The sequence below is a fragment of the Danio aesculapii genome, chromosome 10 (genome assembly GCF_903798145.1).
Source record: "Danio aesculapii chromosome 10, fDanAes4.1, whole genome shotgun sequence".
Lineage (NCBI taxonomy): Eukaryota > Metazoa > Chordata > Actinopteri > Cypriniformes > Danionidae > Danio > Danio aesculapii.
In genome coordinates this window covers 28,165,103-28,182,127 of record NC_079444.1, presented here as the reverse complement: position 1 = coordinate 28,182,127, position 17,025 = coordinate 28,165,103, and the positions used below count along the sequence as shown (strand labels likewise).

General features: G+C 35.1%; 1 protein-coding gene across 1 annotated transcript in view; it reads left to right on the top strand.

Moving 5' to 3' along the window:
• Positions 1-13,590, top strand: part of LOC130236088 (vacuole membrane protein 1-like) — a 58,547-nt gene extending 44,957 nt beyond the window's left edge. The window contains exons 5-6 of the mRNA XM_056466659.1: positions 9,533-9,636; positions 10,518-13,590. Of these exons, the coding sequence (XP_056322634.1) occupies positions 9,533-9,636; positions 10,518-10,562 (149 nt within the window). The 3' untranslated portion in view covers positions 10,563-13,590. The remainder of the gene's footprint in view (positions 1-9,532; positions 9,637-10,517) is intronic.
• Positions 13,591-17,025: the final 3,435 nt, after the last annotated feature.

Below are 17,025 nucleotides of genomic sequence, written 5' to 3'. Positions count from 1 at the left end.
ATTTTGACCTTAAAATGTTTTTTAAAAAATTAAGAACTGCTTTTATTCTAGCCGAAATAAAACAAAAAAGACTTTCTCCAGAAGAAAAAATATTATCAGACATACTGTGAAAATTCCCTTGCTCTGTTAAACATCAATATTTAAACAAAAGAAAAAAGAAAAATCAAAGGAGGGGGCTAATAATTCTGAACTTTTGCCAGAATCATAAAACACAAAAACCATGATGCATTATGCCTCTGAATGGCAGAAATTCTTTAGTAATCTAGTCATTTTTTATCTTGCAAATTAGTCAGCCCTGCCTATTTACATGCACAATTTCAGTCTATAAGTTCTTCACAGAAAATGAATGGGCTTGAAATTGAAATGCCATCTATTTCAATTTTTCTCTTAAAAGGTTTTTCTCACTTTGTGTGTGTGTCTGTGTGAGTTTCTCTGAGTGTGTGTGTTTTTGTGTACGTTGAGTCTGGATTGTTCCGGTTTGGGACAGCAGAAGTGTGCAGCCGTGCACGAGTGCAGCTCACTGAGGGAACATGGGCTGGCAGCTTTAGAGGGGACCTGAGGTCAGAGGTCACCTGTGACTCAAGCCTTGAGGAATTCAGCCTCAAGGAAATGAATAGCATGGGGGAAAAATAAGAGACAGAAATTGTAACGGCTACAGGAAATGATGGCTCATTAGAATGTTGTCAGATGGTGACTGAGAATTATTAACTGTTTTATAGAGGGACGAAGAAGAAGAAAAAGGAAACTGGAATTTGTTTACCTCCCAAAATCCCCACGTTTTCACCTTGCTCATGCTGATCCATGATGTTCTTCCTGCATGATGTTGCTTCTGGGTAAAGTTTAGTCAGCTCTCCAAAGATTACGGTTTGTAAAACTCAAGCGTTGACAGGTAATTCAGCTAATGGTGTTACAAGGCCTCATTCTTTATTCTTGTTCAGTATGCACTCAAAATGTTTCTTCCTCCAATAATTTTGTTCAAATAAGCTAATGCAACTCAAATTTCAACACCTTTAAGTGGATCAAATATAATTTGATTCATTCTGTTTGCATCAGGACTGCTTGAATCATTTTTATTCATTAAATCTGGGGATTTCCAGCTCCCAGCATTCTTTGCAGACATGCGACAGAATGAGCAGAATTAAAGCTAAAATAAAATGACATGTTCAACCTATTTGTGTACTTAAATGAATTAGTAAAAATGAAAATGTTCTCACCCTCAAGTGTTTCCAAACCTTTGTCAGTTTCTTTTTTCTGTTGGACACAAAATAAGATATTTTGAAGAATGCTGGAAACCTGTAACCCTGAACTCAATTTTCAAGTCAACATTTTTCAAACTATCTTCTTTTGCGTTCAACAGAAAAAAGAATCTCAAACAGGTTTGGAAGGGTGAGTAAATAATGGACAGAATTTACAGTTTTGGGTGACCTACCCCTTTAATAATTTAGATTAATAATCACATTTTAATGAAATGTAAATTCATAATTTACATGTGTATATGCATTTAATTCAAACAATAAGCTTTAAATAATATATACTATGAGTTAAATTACATTGTACATCAAGCTTGATTTTACTTCTACACATTTAATTACAATAGCTAATAATATTAAAGATATAGATCATGATTTAATGTGTTACAAGGCCTTGTATCTATCATGCTTTGATGCTTAATTTTATATCTGCATATTTAATTTCAATAATAAATATTATATTTGGCCACACTTTATTTTGATGGTCATTTTGTTGAATTTAAGTTACATTGCATCTACATGCCAACTAATTCTCATTAGATTATAAGTAGACTGTTAGGGTTGGGGTTAGGGTTAGTGTAAGTTGACATGTACTTGCTAAGTTTCTTATAGTCAGTTAAATGTCTGTTGAAGGAGCAGTATCAGCAGATATTAAGGAGACAGTCTACTAATACATCAAAATAAAGTGTTGCCATATATTTCAATGATAATAATATATATTATGAATTTATGTGTTACAAGGCATTGCATCTATCAAGCTCACACTCAAGAAATATAGCTTTTTAGTATTTTTTTTAATTATATTTTATTAATTTTATTTATTTATTTATTTATTTTATGCTGCTTTCTCTATTAAATTATTTGTTAAATCAGCTAATGCGTGCCAAATTTCAACACTTTCAAATTGATGAAATACAAATTTACTCATTCCACTTGCAACAAGACTGCATGAATCATTTTTATTAATTCGGGCAGGGAATTTCCAGTTTCCAGCATGCTTTGCATGGCACCAAATATAGGCAGATTAAACGTTAAAATGAAGTGTTTGGCCTATTTTATGTGTTTGGGCAAGATTAAGAAAGGAAGAGAGACTTTGTTACTGTTTAATGTTTCGTTTTGTTGGCATTCAGAGCAGTTGTGTTGTGATTTTTTTGGAGTTACCTTGTGTTTTCATTTGAGGTAATGGCATCCATATATACAGTTCTCAGCATATATGAGCACACCCCATTTTGAAAATACATTTTTTAATCCATTTCTCAGCGAATATGGGTAATATATAGGTGCATTTGAACAAAGCAGATTTATTAAACAGATATATTAAATTAATATTTTAGTCACATAACATATTTAGAAATAGAGAGATAATACATTTAAATTCATGCAAAATATTGCAGAAATAAATTACAACCTACAAAATATCAACAAAATTTGATATATTTTTTGTTTTTCTTGATATTTTCTATTTTTGAAAATGTTATTTAACATTTCCATAGCATATCAATTTGATCTACTAATTTTTGAACAATTATTGTAAGTTATTTAGTTAGATAAGCTCCAGATTTGGCTTCAGTACTGACTAATCTAATGTATATGCACAAATATAATATTGTAAAGCTTCCTATTAGTATATTAATTTAAATGAGAGGTCTGTGGAGGTGTACTCAAATATGCTGAGCACTGTATGATAATATTGTCTCATTTATTATTTTAAGTTAAGTTTATTGTTAGAAAACCCCATATTCTGCTATACATTGAACACATACAGTAGGCTATCGGTCAAAGGATGATTGTTTTGAGTGCAGTCGTATGCTAATCACTTCAGCTAAATCTCAGCGACTCTTCAATCCTTCGCTCCTCTGGGAATTATGTCAGCTTGTCATCTGTCCTCGTCTGGAGAGCTTCTGTTGCTCTCTTTTGTTTCTTTATTTCCCTCTCTGGATCTTGTTGACGCGAGCAAAGACTTGGAACAGGCTGAGTCAGAAACTCGTGTGGCCAAACAGGCCCTGCGCCGTCATGCTCCACATTTCACAGCATCTTCAGGATCATCATCCTTTCTTGCATGTGTTTGAATCATCTCCCATTTCTGGTTACTGATGTCGCTCAGACACACAGGAGCCAATGTATTCACGTTATGACCTCCGATCAGCCCCGTCCTGCTCACCTGTGCTTTAATGCCGGACGCTACACATCCTCGGCTTCACTTAAACGTGACTAATAGATGATGATCAATATGGCAAACCTGGATAACATTGTTAGCTCATTGCACTCATCCTAGATGTGAGTTAAACACGCATTGTGGGAAGACTTGAGGCTTGATCTGCTGGCACAGACTCGTTAGGTGTGTTTGTCTTTGTGTATTTGCACAGTCAGGATGTCCGTGGGGTCTTATAAAGTATTAAAAGTTGATAAATCAATGTAGAGAAATTTAAGGCCCTTAAAAGGTATTAAGAAGTCTTAAACGCTATTTTGCAAGATATTAAATTTGATATCATTTTGGATTGTACAATGTATGGTTGTATCCTAATGTTTGCCTGAATTAAATCTGCGACTATCAGGATGCTCTGTGGTTTATGAAGTCAATAAATTTCTACTAGATTTGACATCATGCTGCTTTGTTTACTGCACCAACCTGCTGAATTAGCTAGATTTAATAGATTTTTATTCAGTGTATGAATAATGTTTTAGTTTGGGATTCATTTCTTATGTTAATATTTAGTAAATATACTGTAAGTTAAAATCTCGCCAGTGTTTCCGGTTATAAGGTCTTAGAATTTATGGAAAGAGTCTTAAAAAAGGTCTTAAAGGGTGTTGAATTGCACTTTCCGATTTCTTTATATATTCTGACAGTCTTGTCTGTTTTATGTGCGTGTGTGTGTGTTTTTTATTATTTTATTGGTTGTGATTATTAGAAGATATTATGTCATTTGTGTAAAATTATACATAATTAATTTGGGTGAACATTTAAATGTGTGCATAGATTAAAAATGTCACGGAGTATGTATATAACTGATGTATTGCTTGTTAGTCATTGGAGGAATTTTGATGGCACATGGTTTTTGTGCGAGTCTATAACTGATATGACACACAGGAAATCTTTTATTTATTAATTGACTCATCATTCACTCGCTAGTCATTTTTGAATAATTACCATACAGTAGTATTAACGATTTATTTTAAACAATAATGACTGATTTATTTGGATTAGTGATGAAATAATTCAGTGCAATATTATTTAAGCCGTTTGCTTTCATAGGAAAGCTTATGAAACAGATAAAATGATAATCCACAATATCTATTTGTGGTGTACACTAGAGCTGTTTGGACTTGCACATTTAAAGATTTATTTCACAGTTAAATACCTTGATTAATAGTTTCGCCTCCTTGATATCACATTAGAACAGTTTTAACAAACCATACAGTGTAACCAATTGAGTTATTTGCAAAAAATACACCTTTTATTTAGAAATCTGAAAGACATATCTTTGGTAGTCATGTGAATTCAAGCTTTTTTTAACAAATGTTATACACAATAGTGCACAGAAACAGAAACAACTAAAGGAAATTAGACCTTTATTAGGGGTTTTTACATTTTAACATCAATCATTTCAACAAGGAACATGGAAACCTTAAATTATTTAGCAAAACAAAACAATAAAAACACACACACACACACACACACACACAGACACACACTTTTGTAAAAGACATTTTGGGTTGCCAAGGCTTCAAATTTAAATGGTCATTTTTAACTATTTACAAGCATTACTACAGTGGCACACACAATTATTTTCTTCTTTTTACTCTTAAACAGGGGGCGGAAGCAACTTTAGCATTAGCTGTTATGTCATTAGCTGTTATAAATATGACTCCTTAACATATTTAAACAATTTAATAAAGAAGACTGAAAACAATTGATTTGTTCTTCAAAAGTAGATATACACTTTTGTGTGTGTACATTTGAAAAATAAATGATTTGGGTTGCCAAGTTGATAACTTACCTTCATGCATGAATTTGCATTGTTAACCTTTTACAAATGTTACACTCTGAAGCAGCCGAAGCTATATTTCTCAATGAGGCAACAGAAATAACTTTAGCATTAGTTCATATTTTGGCTTCAAGTTTATTATATGATAAATGATATGATCAATATGTTTAAACCTGTTACAAACATAATGCTACAATTATTTAGTTTTTACACACAAACAGAAGACTTTAGCATTAGCTGTTATGCCACTATAAACTGATATGCCATTTTGTAGTGTTTCTCCCTGTTAACATTCAACAAATTTGAACAAGAAGACAAAAATGTGTGACCCTTTTTGCACACAAAATACACGTCTGTTAATATATCTGGAAAAAGAATCACTTTGGGTTGCCAAGTTGATAATTTGTTATTGCGTTTGAATTTTGAATCTTTTACAAGCGTTACACACAGAAGCAGATATAACTTTTTCTTTTTTCATTTTACTCACAAACAGTAAACACCAACAACCTTAGCATTAGCTGTTATGCCACAGTTAAATAAAAAATAAAATCGTACAGTTGTCTAATCATTAACACAATTACAACAAACCAGACTGAAACCAATTTCTTATTGGAAAAAAAGCTGTTTTGTTTATATATCTAAAACATATATACATGTAGGATGTCATGTTTAAATGTTTTTTTTTATTTTACAAATATTACACACAGTAGCAGCCGCACAAATATTTTAAATCTTATTTACACACAGAAGGCCAAAAACTAATTTACTATTAGCGGTTATGCCAGTGTAATAAAAAATAAAGCAAACCACATATTGATTTGAAGCTATTTCACTTAATAACACCCATTTAAACAGTTTCAACGAAGTGGACGGAAACCTTTTTGTTTTATTTGCAAAAACTACAGATTTGTTTATGTAGCTGATAAAGAAATCATTACAACTGCCCAGTTGAGATTTTACAGCTTAACATACATTTTAACCATTTCAACAAAGTACATAGAAACCAATTGAATTATTTTGCAAAACACACACATACACACACACACACACACACACACACACACATTTTTGTAAAAGACATGATTTAGATTGCCAAGTTAATAATTTGGCTTCAATTTTAGATGGATATTTTAACGTCTTATAAACATTACTACAGTGGCAGCCACAATCATTTTCTTCATTTTACTTTTAAAAAACTACAGATTTGTTTATCTAGCAGATCAAGAAATCATTAGAACTGCCAAGTTGAGATTTTACTTCCTAACATACATTTCAACAAGGTACATAGAAACCAATTGAATTATTTTGCAAAACATACACACATACTTTTGTTAAAGACATCATTAGGATCGCCAAGGGAATAATTTCACTTTTTTTTTTTTTACAAATTTACAAACACAATACAGTAGCAGCCACAATCATTTTCTTCGTTTCACTCTCAGAAACTACAGATTTGTTTATATAGCTGATAAAGAAATCATTAGAACTGCCAAGTTGAGATTTTACATCTTAACATGCATTTTAACCATTTCAACAAGGCACATAGAAACCAATTGAATTATTTTGCAAAACACACACACACATTTTTGTAAAAGACATGATTTGGGTTGCCAAGTAAATAATTTCACTTCATTTTTAGACAGACATTTTTACTTTTTACAAACATTACTAAAGTGGCAACCACAATCATTTTCTTCACTCTCAAAAACTACAGATTTGTTTATCTAGCTGATCAAGAAATCATTAGAACTGCCCAGTGGATATTTTACTTCTTAACATGCAATGTAACCATTTTAACAAGACACATAGAAACCAATTGAATTATTTTGCAAAACACACACACACACACACACACACACACACACACACACATTTTTGTAAAAGACGTAAATTGAATCGCCAAGTGAATAATTTCACTTAATTTTTTCAATGGCCATTTTAACCCTTAATAAACATTACTACAGTGGCAGCCACAATCATTTTCTTCGCTTTACTCTCAAAAATTACAGATTTGTTTATCTAGCAGATCACTGCCAAGTTGAGATTTTAGATTCAAGTTAAAATGTATGATTATAACTCTTAACGTTATACACAGTAGCAGCCACAATACTTTTTTGGTTTCACTCACAAATGAAACAAAAACAACTTTTCTTCAAATGTTATTCTCATTTTAATGAACAGATCATTCAAATAATTTTATACAGATAGTGATTTAAAGACATGTGGTGTCTATTCACATATGCAATCTAATTTTTCACATTTAAATACATTTTACACACATTTTTGTCAAATTACATTTTAAGCATCGTTAGCAAAAGCACGTACTACAGAAAACAAATGCATTTCATCTCTCTGCAACATGTAACAACTCACATTTATCTTCAATTCAGACATACACACGTACTCTATATGCTGTTTATCTTCTGAATGAATCATATACACTTTCAAAGCATAAATATTACACTTTCCCACCATTAAAGACGTTTTCACTCCAAAAACCCATGCCAGATATTTTTTTGGAAATGTTTCAAGTACTCACATTTATTGCCCCCTGATTGTACAAATCGCATGGCTTTCACCGTCAATTAAATCTGCTCTCAGCAAGCTTTTCCCAAGTCATATCACAACACATTTAGTCATCTGAAAGGTATATATGACCAGATCATAGAGTGCTGACAGTGAATATATATCTCACACAACCAGCATGTTTTTCCAAAGAAATCCCTGCCCCAGAATGTTCCAGAAGTGAAGTGAAAAATCCTTGTTTTATGTACATGGAGATAGCAGTCCCCGTGTTTTAGTAGCATGCTTTCTGACAGTAGGTAGGAGTGTAATGTCTGACTCGTACGGGCTCACCGTGACTCACCGTGGCTCATCGGACAAGGCTTGATTGGAGCCCGCCAATTTCTCAAACACAAAGACGCCAGTTTTGATCTGACTCTTTGTTCTAACACGACAGTTTCACTTCATACAAACTGAAAAAAACACAAGCTAATGAAGGTTTAGATGTGAGATTATGCTTCAGACGGGCTAATGCTAGCTTCTGTGCGTGTTTACAGTTGGTTGGATTTTGGTATGTTCTCCTACAAGGTGTGTGGGTGTTGGTTTTGATGGTGGATTTTCAGTATCATTTTGCTTCTCCTTTTGGGCTTGATGTGTTTGCGTTTAGTTAACCCACATCACGGGTGGATGATGATGGTGCGTTTGGTTAATGATTTAACAAAATAACTGGTATGAGCTCATCTATTGTTTATCCGTGAAGTTGCACTTTCAGAAACTCGAGTGGGCAGAGGGGTCCTGTTTGCGTCTGTGAAACGTCGAGTTCAAAGGGAGCGTTATCGGGCCGCATGAGTGTGTAAAGTGATAAAACAAAAGTCCAAGTGGGTCAGCGAGCATGAGGTCATGTAAAGAAACAAACAAAATGCTTATTATTTCAGATTTAAATCTTATTTTATTGATGAAAATACTAAGATATGTGATTTAAGTTTCAAACGTGTTTATAATTTAAAATAAATCATTCTGATTTTGTTTGGGAGGGGCAATTTTGCCATACTAGGGCAATCTCCTTCTCTTTTCCTTTCCATGTGATTGTGTGTATATGTGAAAGAGTGTATGTGTAAGAGTGTGTGTGTGTGTGGTTGGGGGGGGGGTCTTGTAGGTAGTGGCTAAATCTCATAAAAGGGTTTCCTAATATGGGCTGTCTCTCACAAAGCCCCGCCCCTTGCTTTAAAGTAGGCAGGGTTTACATACTCTCTCGACCAGTAATGACACGGCATGGGCTCACTTCCTCATTAATTGGCTGAAACCAGTTCTTACAGGAACCGCCGGTGATAAATGTGAGAGTTCTGAGAAATCATTCATTTCTTCCTTCAGCCTGGCTGAGGGACATTACAGGGGAGTGTGAGTGTGGATGGCTCCCCGTGTGAGCATGCCTTCAGGACAAGCTTTTTTTTTCTTCTTCTTTTTGTATGCGTCTCTCTTATGTATGTTTTTTTTTCACTCCATCATTTTTAAGTGCTTAGGATATGTAGTTCCCAGAACAAGCCGTACTTTCAATTTTTTTTTTTTTGAGTTTCTGTCTTTTGGGATAACTCTGAAACAGAACTCTGCCTCTCTCTCTCTCTCTATGTGAGTGAGGAGAGAGAGAGAGGAGAGGCAGGGTAAAGGAAACTCGCTGACCTTTTGAGTCGGTAAGTGAAATTTATGTGACCTCTCCCTCCCTTTCTTTCCTTTCTTTCTTTCCTTCTCCTCTCCTGTACCGTCCCCTCCTCCTCCTCTTCTCCTTCTCTGTCACAGGGCTCTTCCCCTGTTTGGCGCCTCTCTTACAGAACCCTTTCAGGGAGTACCTTGAGGCCCAGAGGGCAAAATTTCAACACGCGCAGAAGAGGGCCACCCCAATGGTAAGTCCCATCACTCAAACACAATCTCCTTCACCCAAGCTTCAAATTTGTCTCATTCCCAGACGTGGCTTTTGTTTTTGTATATTTATCCTCCTTTTTAATTTATCACGCGCAACCCTGTTTCATTTTTGGTGCACGTCTTAATTAGTTCCCTCCCCTAATTATCGGTTTTATTCTACTGTGTGGTTCTGGTGTTATTGTTTGCATGTGGCAAAGCGTAGAGTGTCAGGGGCTCTGTTCGGGGTCTGGCTGAGGAGGGATGCTGAGTCATACTCCGGAGCTCTTTGAGTGAACCGGACACTCCCCCGCGTCACACTGACTCCCCCCTCTCGGCAGCCGAACCCTGTTGAACCCATCGCAGGCTGCCTGAGACGGGAGGGGCCCCTGGGAGTTATAGAAGGAGGAGGGTGGGGGGGATGTTGGGAAGGGAAATGGAATGAGGGGGGGTTGAGGCTGTACTCTCAATTCCTCCTGCTGCCGCTGATCCCTCACTAGTGCGCGCGGAAACAAAGAGCAACACCTTTTCTATATAACACCTTGGTCTGCCCGTTTTAAAGCACTTCTCTATGCGTGCGTGTGTTGGTACGTGTGGGAGGAGGAAATGAAAGAGAGAGAGGGATGAAGTTGCACAATGAGAGATTACGGATGTTTCTGGAACAATGTTCCTTTTTTCTGGTAACTTGAACCTCCTGCAGTTACTTAAGGAAAGCTACGGGTTTGTTCACCCGGCAGGAGGAAGCGATGCCACCATGCTCGCATGTCACACTTTTAAAGAAACAGAGGAAATGCAGGTGGAGGGAGCGATTGCTTAACATGAGATGTTTCTGATGAGTTTCAGATTGTCTATTATTGACTGTTCTCTCTCTTTTTTCTTGTTACAGATTTCTGAAGATGACGATCTAGATGGTTTGCTTCATGCATCTTGAAATTTAGTCGAATCTCTTGAGACTTTCTTGAGTAACGCAGCTATCGGTGCACATTTTTATTACTTTTTAATGTGCTTGCTTAGCTGGTGGTTTGCGCTGAGATACTCATGTTCTCAGCTCTGTGTCTTGCACAGGTTATCTGATCCCATTGGTAGGGGTGTTAAGGTGCACCATGGCTTATGTTGTGTGTGTGTGGTCTGTTACACTTAAGGGACTGTTTTAATTTAGTTTAATTTAGCATCGTTTTAGCTTCTGACCTCTTTGGATGGGATCAAAGTGTAACAGGAAGTAATTCGACTGACTCTGAAGTCACTAGATTGTGCTGTTCGTATTGACTAGTGCCTGTATGGCATTACTCTTTTTTTTTTTCTGAGTGAAGATCGTCTCATGTTCTAAAAGCCCAGTGAATCATAATGTTCCTTTCGTCTAGAGTTATTGTTTTGTTTCCAGAGATCCAAAGAGGAGAGGGAGAAGGAGTGTGTGTGTGTGTGTGTGTAACCACATGACTCACTACAGGGCCACTCCACCAGATGCAATAACGCATTCAATCAGATTAAGAGGCGCGTGTGTGTTCAGGCACATATGTGCGTGGGCGACTGCCACGTTTTGCGTGTAGCTGCTTATCGCTCGTATTCTATACATCTGAAGAGCATCCGGTCAAACCAGAGGATGCTGGGAGAGCTGGATTTGAATATTGGATTGTCTGCCAGTTTGAAAGGTGACTATCAACTCTTTTTAAACAGTTTCACACTCTATAGTTTACATGCCTTTTTATTTTAGTTACTAGAGAGGTGGTGGCCCCCAAAACTGCACATTTTGGATGTCTCCCTAATCTAACACACCTGATTCAACCCATCAGTTCAGTATTAGAGGCTACATTGGGTGTGTCGGATGTAAAATGTGCAGTGTTGGGGCCACCGGGACCAGATTGAGAACCACTGCGCTGGTGGCTTGAGATCAGGCAGCTAAGCAAACGTCTCGTCCATCTCTTCTTCTTGCGTCTTTTTTTCTTTTAATTGCTTGTGAAATGTTTTTTTTTCGGTGCCTTTTTGTAACGCTGCCCTGGTATGTGAGTCTGGAAGCTGCAGGCGTATAAAAAAATGGAACAGTGTGGAGTTTCTTTTGCCGTTACCTTAAATGAACCCTCGGCTGAACTCAATGCACTGTGCGCTGCTGGCGTAGAGGATGATGCAGGGTTGCCAGATCTTGTGAGTAAAGTATGCGAACTGAAATGTTTGGTCAGCCTGACAAATTTGGATAATAGAAATTAAGAAATTGGTTAAACTGGCTGCATCAATGAACAAAATTCCGTAGTATAATATAAAATTGTACTAATTATATTGTAAGATATAGGCCTACTTTCGGGAAATAAATTTGAGTATATCTAAATGAATAGATTATGAGATTTTGCACTTTTAACTTCAAGTTTAATACAAAACTAATGTAACTAAGCAAGACAAAAACTAAAGAACAAGAAATCATCCATCAAGTAGGCTATATTATTAAAATACCATTTTAGATTCAAACAAATCTAAAGATCTTCACATAACATAACACAATATAGCCTAGGGCTATCAACAACTACTTTATTTCCAAAAAGCAACACGTTCTCCCAACCAATTTTCTTATTTTAGTCATATCAAGTACACAATATAATTATTCGTTAGTTCATTTTGCTGAATTATTACCATATTATAATAATTAATTCGTTTTTTATATGGGCTATGTTTCTACATATGCTGTATTTCCCTCATATCGTGTGCTAAGGGAACACTAACACTCGAATAACTTGAAAAACCACTCAAACGCGCGTCTCTTTTCTGGAAATGAAACCGAAAGGCGCAAGTGTATTTCCTCTATTTATAAACGTCTCGATTAGGAGCGGTGTATTATTCGCAGTTGTGGCAACCCTGCCGAAAGCGAGGGAGCGAGCGTAGGGGAGCGCGCGAGAGAGGCTGTGTGTTAAAATCCAGCGAGACAGTCTCTCGGAGCGCTCGAATCCGATGCTGATGCTTAGAAAAACGCTGTCTAGGTAGGCACCTCGCTAGGATTGAAAACACGGCCACTATGAGAAAGAAAGGAGAAGCTGCCTTCGATTATCTCACACGGCGTCCGTTGAATGAAGGGGGAAGAAAAAAGGCTTTCGGTTCTTCCATAACGGGATTTAAATCATTACATTGTTAGATTTCGATGGCCACGCCCCACTTTCAGCCCCACCCTCTCGGCTCATCAGTGGTAAGTGAGTGAAATCTTCATTATGTGTCTTTATTGGCGTGGATATAAGTCTCTCCCTGTGTGTCAGATAGCTTATCAGACTGGTGTTGGCTGTTACATTCGCCCGGCGACAACAGTCTGTAGGCTGTCTGACATTTTGGGCATTTTCGTCTCCGATTAAAAATATGAACCCATTTAATTTTTGAGTGATTTTTATTATTAATATATCTTTATTACAGTTTTTGTCTCTATATTGTTGTCTAATTTTAGAGGAGTCGCTATGAAAGATTTTTTTCCTCTATGTGTGTTTACGTGATTGACGTGTTTCTGCTCGTTCGTCTTTACGTAGCCTTTCTCGTTAAAGGGCGTGTGTGTAAGTGTGTGCGTGTGCGTGCTTGTGTGTGTGTGTCTTCGCTCAGCACTTGGTTTTGTCCACTTGAATTTCTCGAGAATCTAGAAAGAACACACCTTATTGCAACACACTGTTATGACAGATCTTTTTGCCCACCCCTTCATTTGCACTTGTCCTTTTTTCTCCTTCTCTCCATCGTGTAACTCCCCCGTCGTTATCTAACATGTGCAACTGGTATTTGTTATTAAATTAAAAAGATGTTCATTCAGCAATTCCCTCCCTCTGTTTTTCTCCATTGTAAAAACCACAGGGTGACCCGCTTGGCTTTCACAATCGAGTCGTATCATTTCCTCTTTAACTGTTCAGAACATCCTGTACTTTAGGGAAGCCCCTCTGCCATGTATGTATGACTGGATATGTGTCCTGTGTAAATCAATAAAGTTGAATTAATTAAAATGTCAATCTGTCTCCTGGTCTTTTGGGGTTATTGAGTGTTAAACGTTTTTGTTTTTGAGTGTTGATCATAGGCTACAGCAAAGTTTTTTTAATGCACAGCAGTACATGCAAAAGTCAATGAATGCAATGAAATGTTTTCAGAGAAATAACATATACAAGTAAATATAATGTTTAATAGTTAGGAAATAAATTAGCAATTAAATAAATATAAATAATTTAAAAATACCATTATATTATATGTATATTTAAATATGTATGACAAAGAGCTGTAAAATATAGCAATAAAAGTGAGCACTGACTCAACTAAAATGAAAAAATAGATGAAAACTGCATAAACATGAAAATAAATACAAAATTTAAACTGTTAAATTAAGAATTAGCACACAATATAATCGAAATACATAATTATACATAAACATTTAAGATAATTACATGTATAAAAGATTTACAGTTGCAGTAAGAAATACATTTACAAACATTGTAATTTTATAATACCTATTTATAAATAAACACATGAAAATAAAGGTAGTCAAATTGAAATATTTATAAACACTGAGCAAAGTTACAGTTAGTGCAATCTAAACTTTAATATATACGTATATTTTTAAATAAGCATACAAAAAAACGAAAATATATAGAATATAAACAAATGTATAAACATGGAGAAGTTACAGCTGCAGTAAGAAATAGTATAATAGGTTTATAGATATGAATACATAACGTACATAAACATTAAAATAATGATAATAAAATATATAAATATATAAAAATTAAAAATATAAAAGTGTATGAATTAAGCAGTTGAATTAATAAGAGTGGAAATAATCTATAGCCATACATAAACATCAATAAGCAGCATAATAGAATATTATTAAACGCATGCACCCAGTTACAGCTGCAGTAAAAAAGCGCAAAAGTTATGATAAATAAAACAATAGTAAATGAAATAATGATAATAAAATGTTTTAAATGTGTGAACTAAGAAGTTGAATTAATAATATAGAGCCTATATGTAAAACTAAATAAGCATATATAGAATATTATTCTATACAGTTACAGCACCAATACGAATCAGCAATGCTAAACGACTGTATATTTCTGTATAACACGATGTTCTCGTATTCATGGTGTCAGAATGAACTTGTTACAAACTGCCACGCCCACTACAGTTACAGACTTTGCCTGAGGGCTCTTTATTATGCAAATCGCTCGTTTAAACAGGTTTTAATATTCAAATTAGGGCTTGACCTGTTCAGTTGTAGTTTTTGAACGACACCACCGTTCATGTTGCACAACAAGATCAGGTGCTTTTTCTAAGCACGTGACCAACACCATACTTCAACATTTCAGAACGTGCACGCACACAGTGCGCACTACCTTGATGAACCAGTAGGGGACACGAGTGAGCATTAAATAGTATTGAAAATTATTATTTTTTTACACACCTGACAATTTTGGGATTTTCATGTAGTGTTTTTCTCCAGTTCATTGTGAAGAAACACCCTTTTGTCACAGTTTATTAGTATTATAGATTTCAACTCCAATGCATTTTTTCAAAATGAGTTTTTCTCCTGCTGTATTGAATCTTACATCTCCACTTCACCAACACTTACATACACCAAACCTAAATGTTTTATTCATATTTGTAGTGTGTGTGTGTATATATATATATATATATATATATATATATATATATATATATATATATATATAAATAATTAAATAATTAATCCTAAAATTTATTTATTTATTATTATTTTTTAGTCTTAAAAGAAGACACTCAGAATACCATCTGTAAAAACTTTTCAAATGAGTAAAATAAAACCAGAATATTTAACTTGACATTTTATGTAAACAAACTAGCCCTTAAATTTCAAATCTATTTAAATGTACATCTTCAGACAACTTCTGTAGGCAGTTCATAATGTATTTAATCAACTACGGAAGTATGATAGTTTAAAAAATATATATTTATACATTTTTAATTAATTGATTATTATTTTGTAACCCTTTTAGTGTCTTAAATGACTTTTAATCTGTAGGGATGCATTAAGATCATTTCGAAATAAATTGATTTAAAACAAAAACTTTGGTAACACCTTATTTTGATGGTCCCTATTACTTTATTTTGCTATCCCTTGATGGCATTGCAATTACATGCCAATGTCATGCGACTGTCTGCTTAATATCTGCTGATACTGCTCCTTCAACAAACATTAAACTGACTATAAACTTTGCAAGTACATGTCAACTTACACTAACCCTAACCCAAGCAAACAGTCTATTTAAAATCTATTGATTAGTTGGCAAGTATGAAATGTAACTTAAATTCACCAAAATGCATTAAAGGGACCATCAAAATAAAGTGACACCAAAACTTTATTTTAATTAAATATGATTCTTAAAATAAGGTACGCCATGACCTTCAAGCTAAATTATTTTTTTTTTAAATATTCAGAGTGACGGTAAAATTGCAACAGTTGATCATCACAGCTGTCAAAAGCAAGTGCACTGATCATGAAAAGTGTTGTGATGTCCAGGTGAGTCAGGGGCCCGTCACGTCACATGAATGAATGATGTGCTGTCAGCGAACAGGAGAACACTGGCGCACCCAGGCTGAGTCAGACCCAGGTGTAAACGTTACCCAGCCTGACGCAAATCTTTCCTCAGGTAAACTCTCATGAGCCTGCAACTATTCCCATGACACGCAAACCCACAGGTATGTTTCATTAAAACTACATGAATGGAGAGAACGGCCACATTTTTGGGGAGCACATGAGACCTATACACTTCAAATAAACAGTCAGACTTTGTGTTACCCACTGTTTTAGTGTCAGGTTAGACAGTAAATGAATGTAAACGATGAATGAGTTATTTCTCTTTTTCCTTGGAAAGTCCCCGTAGCAGTAATTTGCATAGTAATTTTTTTTGTTCTGCTTAGTGACACACAAAGTGCCCATTGTGATCCATTCATGTGGTGTTATAAAGTGTGGAGCAGAGAATTGTGGCTATCCAGCACTTTGTAACAATGTGTAGTGTGTGAGCTTGTGTCTTTCTTCCAGCTATCCTTTAAAATGGCTGCAAGTAGTGTAGGATAGGATAGGAATGAGCTTTTTACAAAAAAAAAAAAGAAACATAATATAAAAATAATCCAATAGTCAACAAAACTCCAGGATAGATATATTTTCATGGCACAATAATTTCTGTACGTTTGTTATGGTATTTTAATATATTACATTGTTGTTATACATTTTAATTAATCATTTGGCAGAAGTAGACAGAATAGAGACTAGATAAAACTGTGTTAGTATTAGGCTACATGCTTTAATGTACATAAAAAGATAGAATGTCCCAGAGTATTTTTGGATATGCTAGAAAACAGGAGTGTTGACAAAACAAAACAAAAACGATGTTTGAGAATGACTGGACTAGCTGACATTA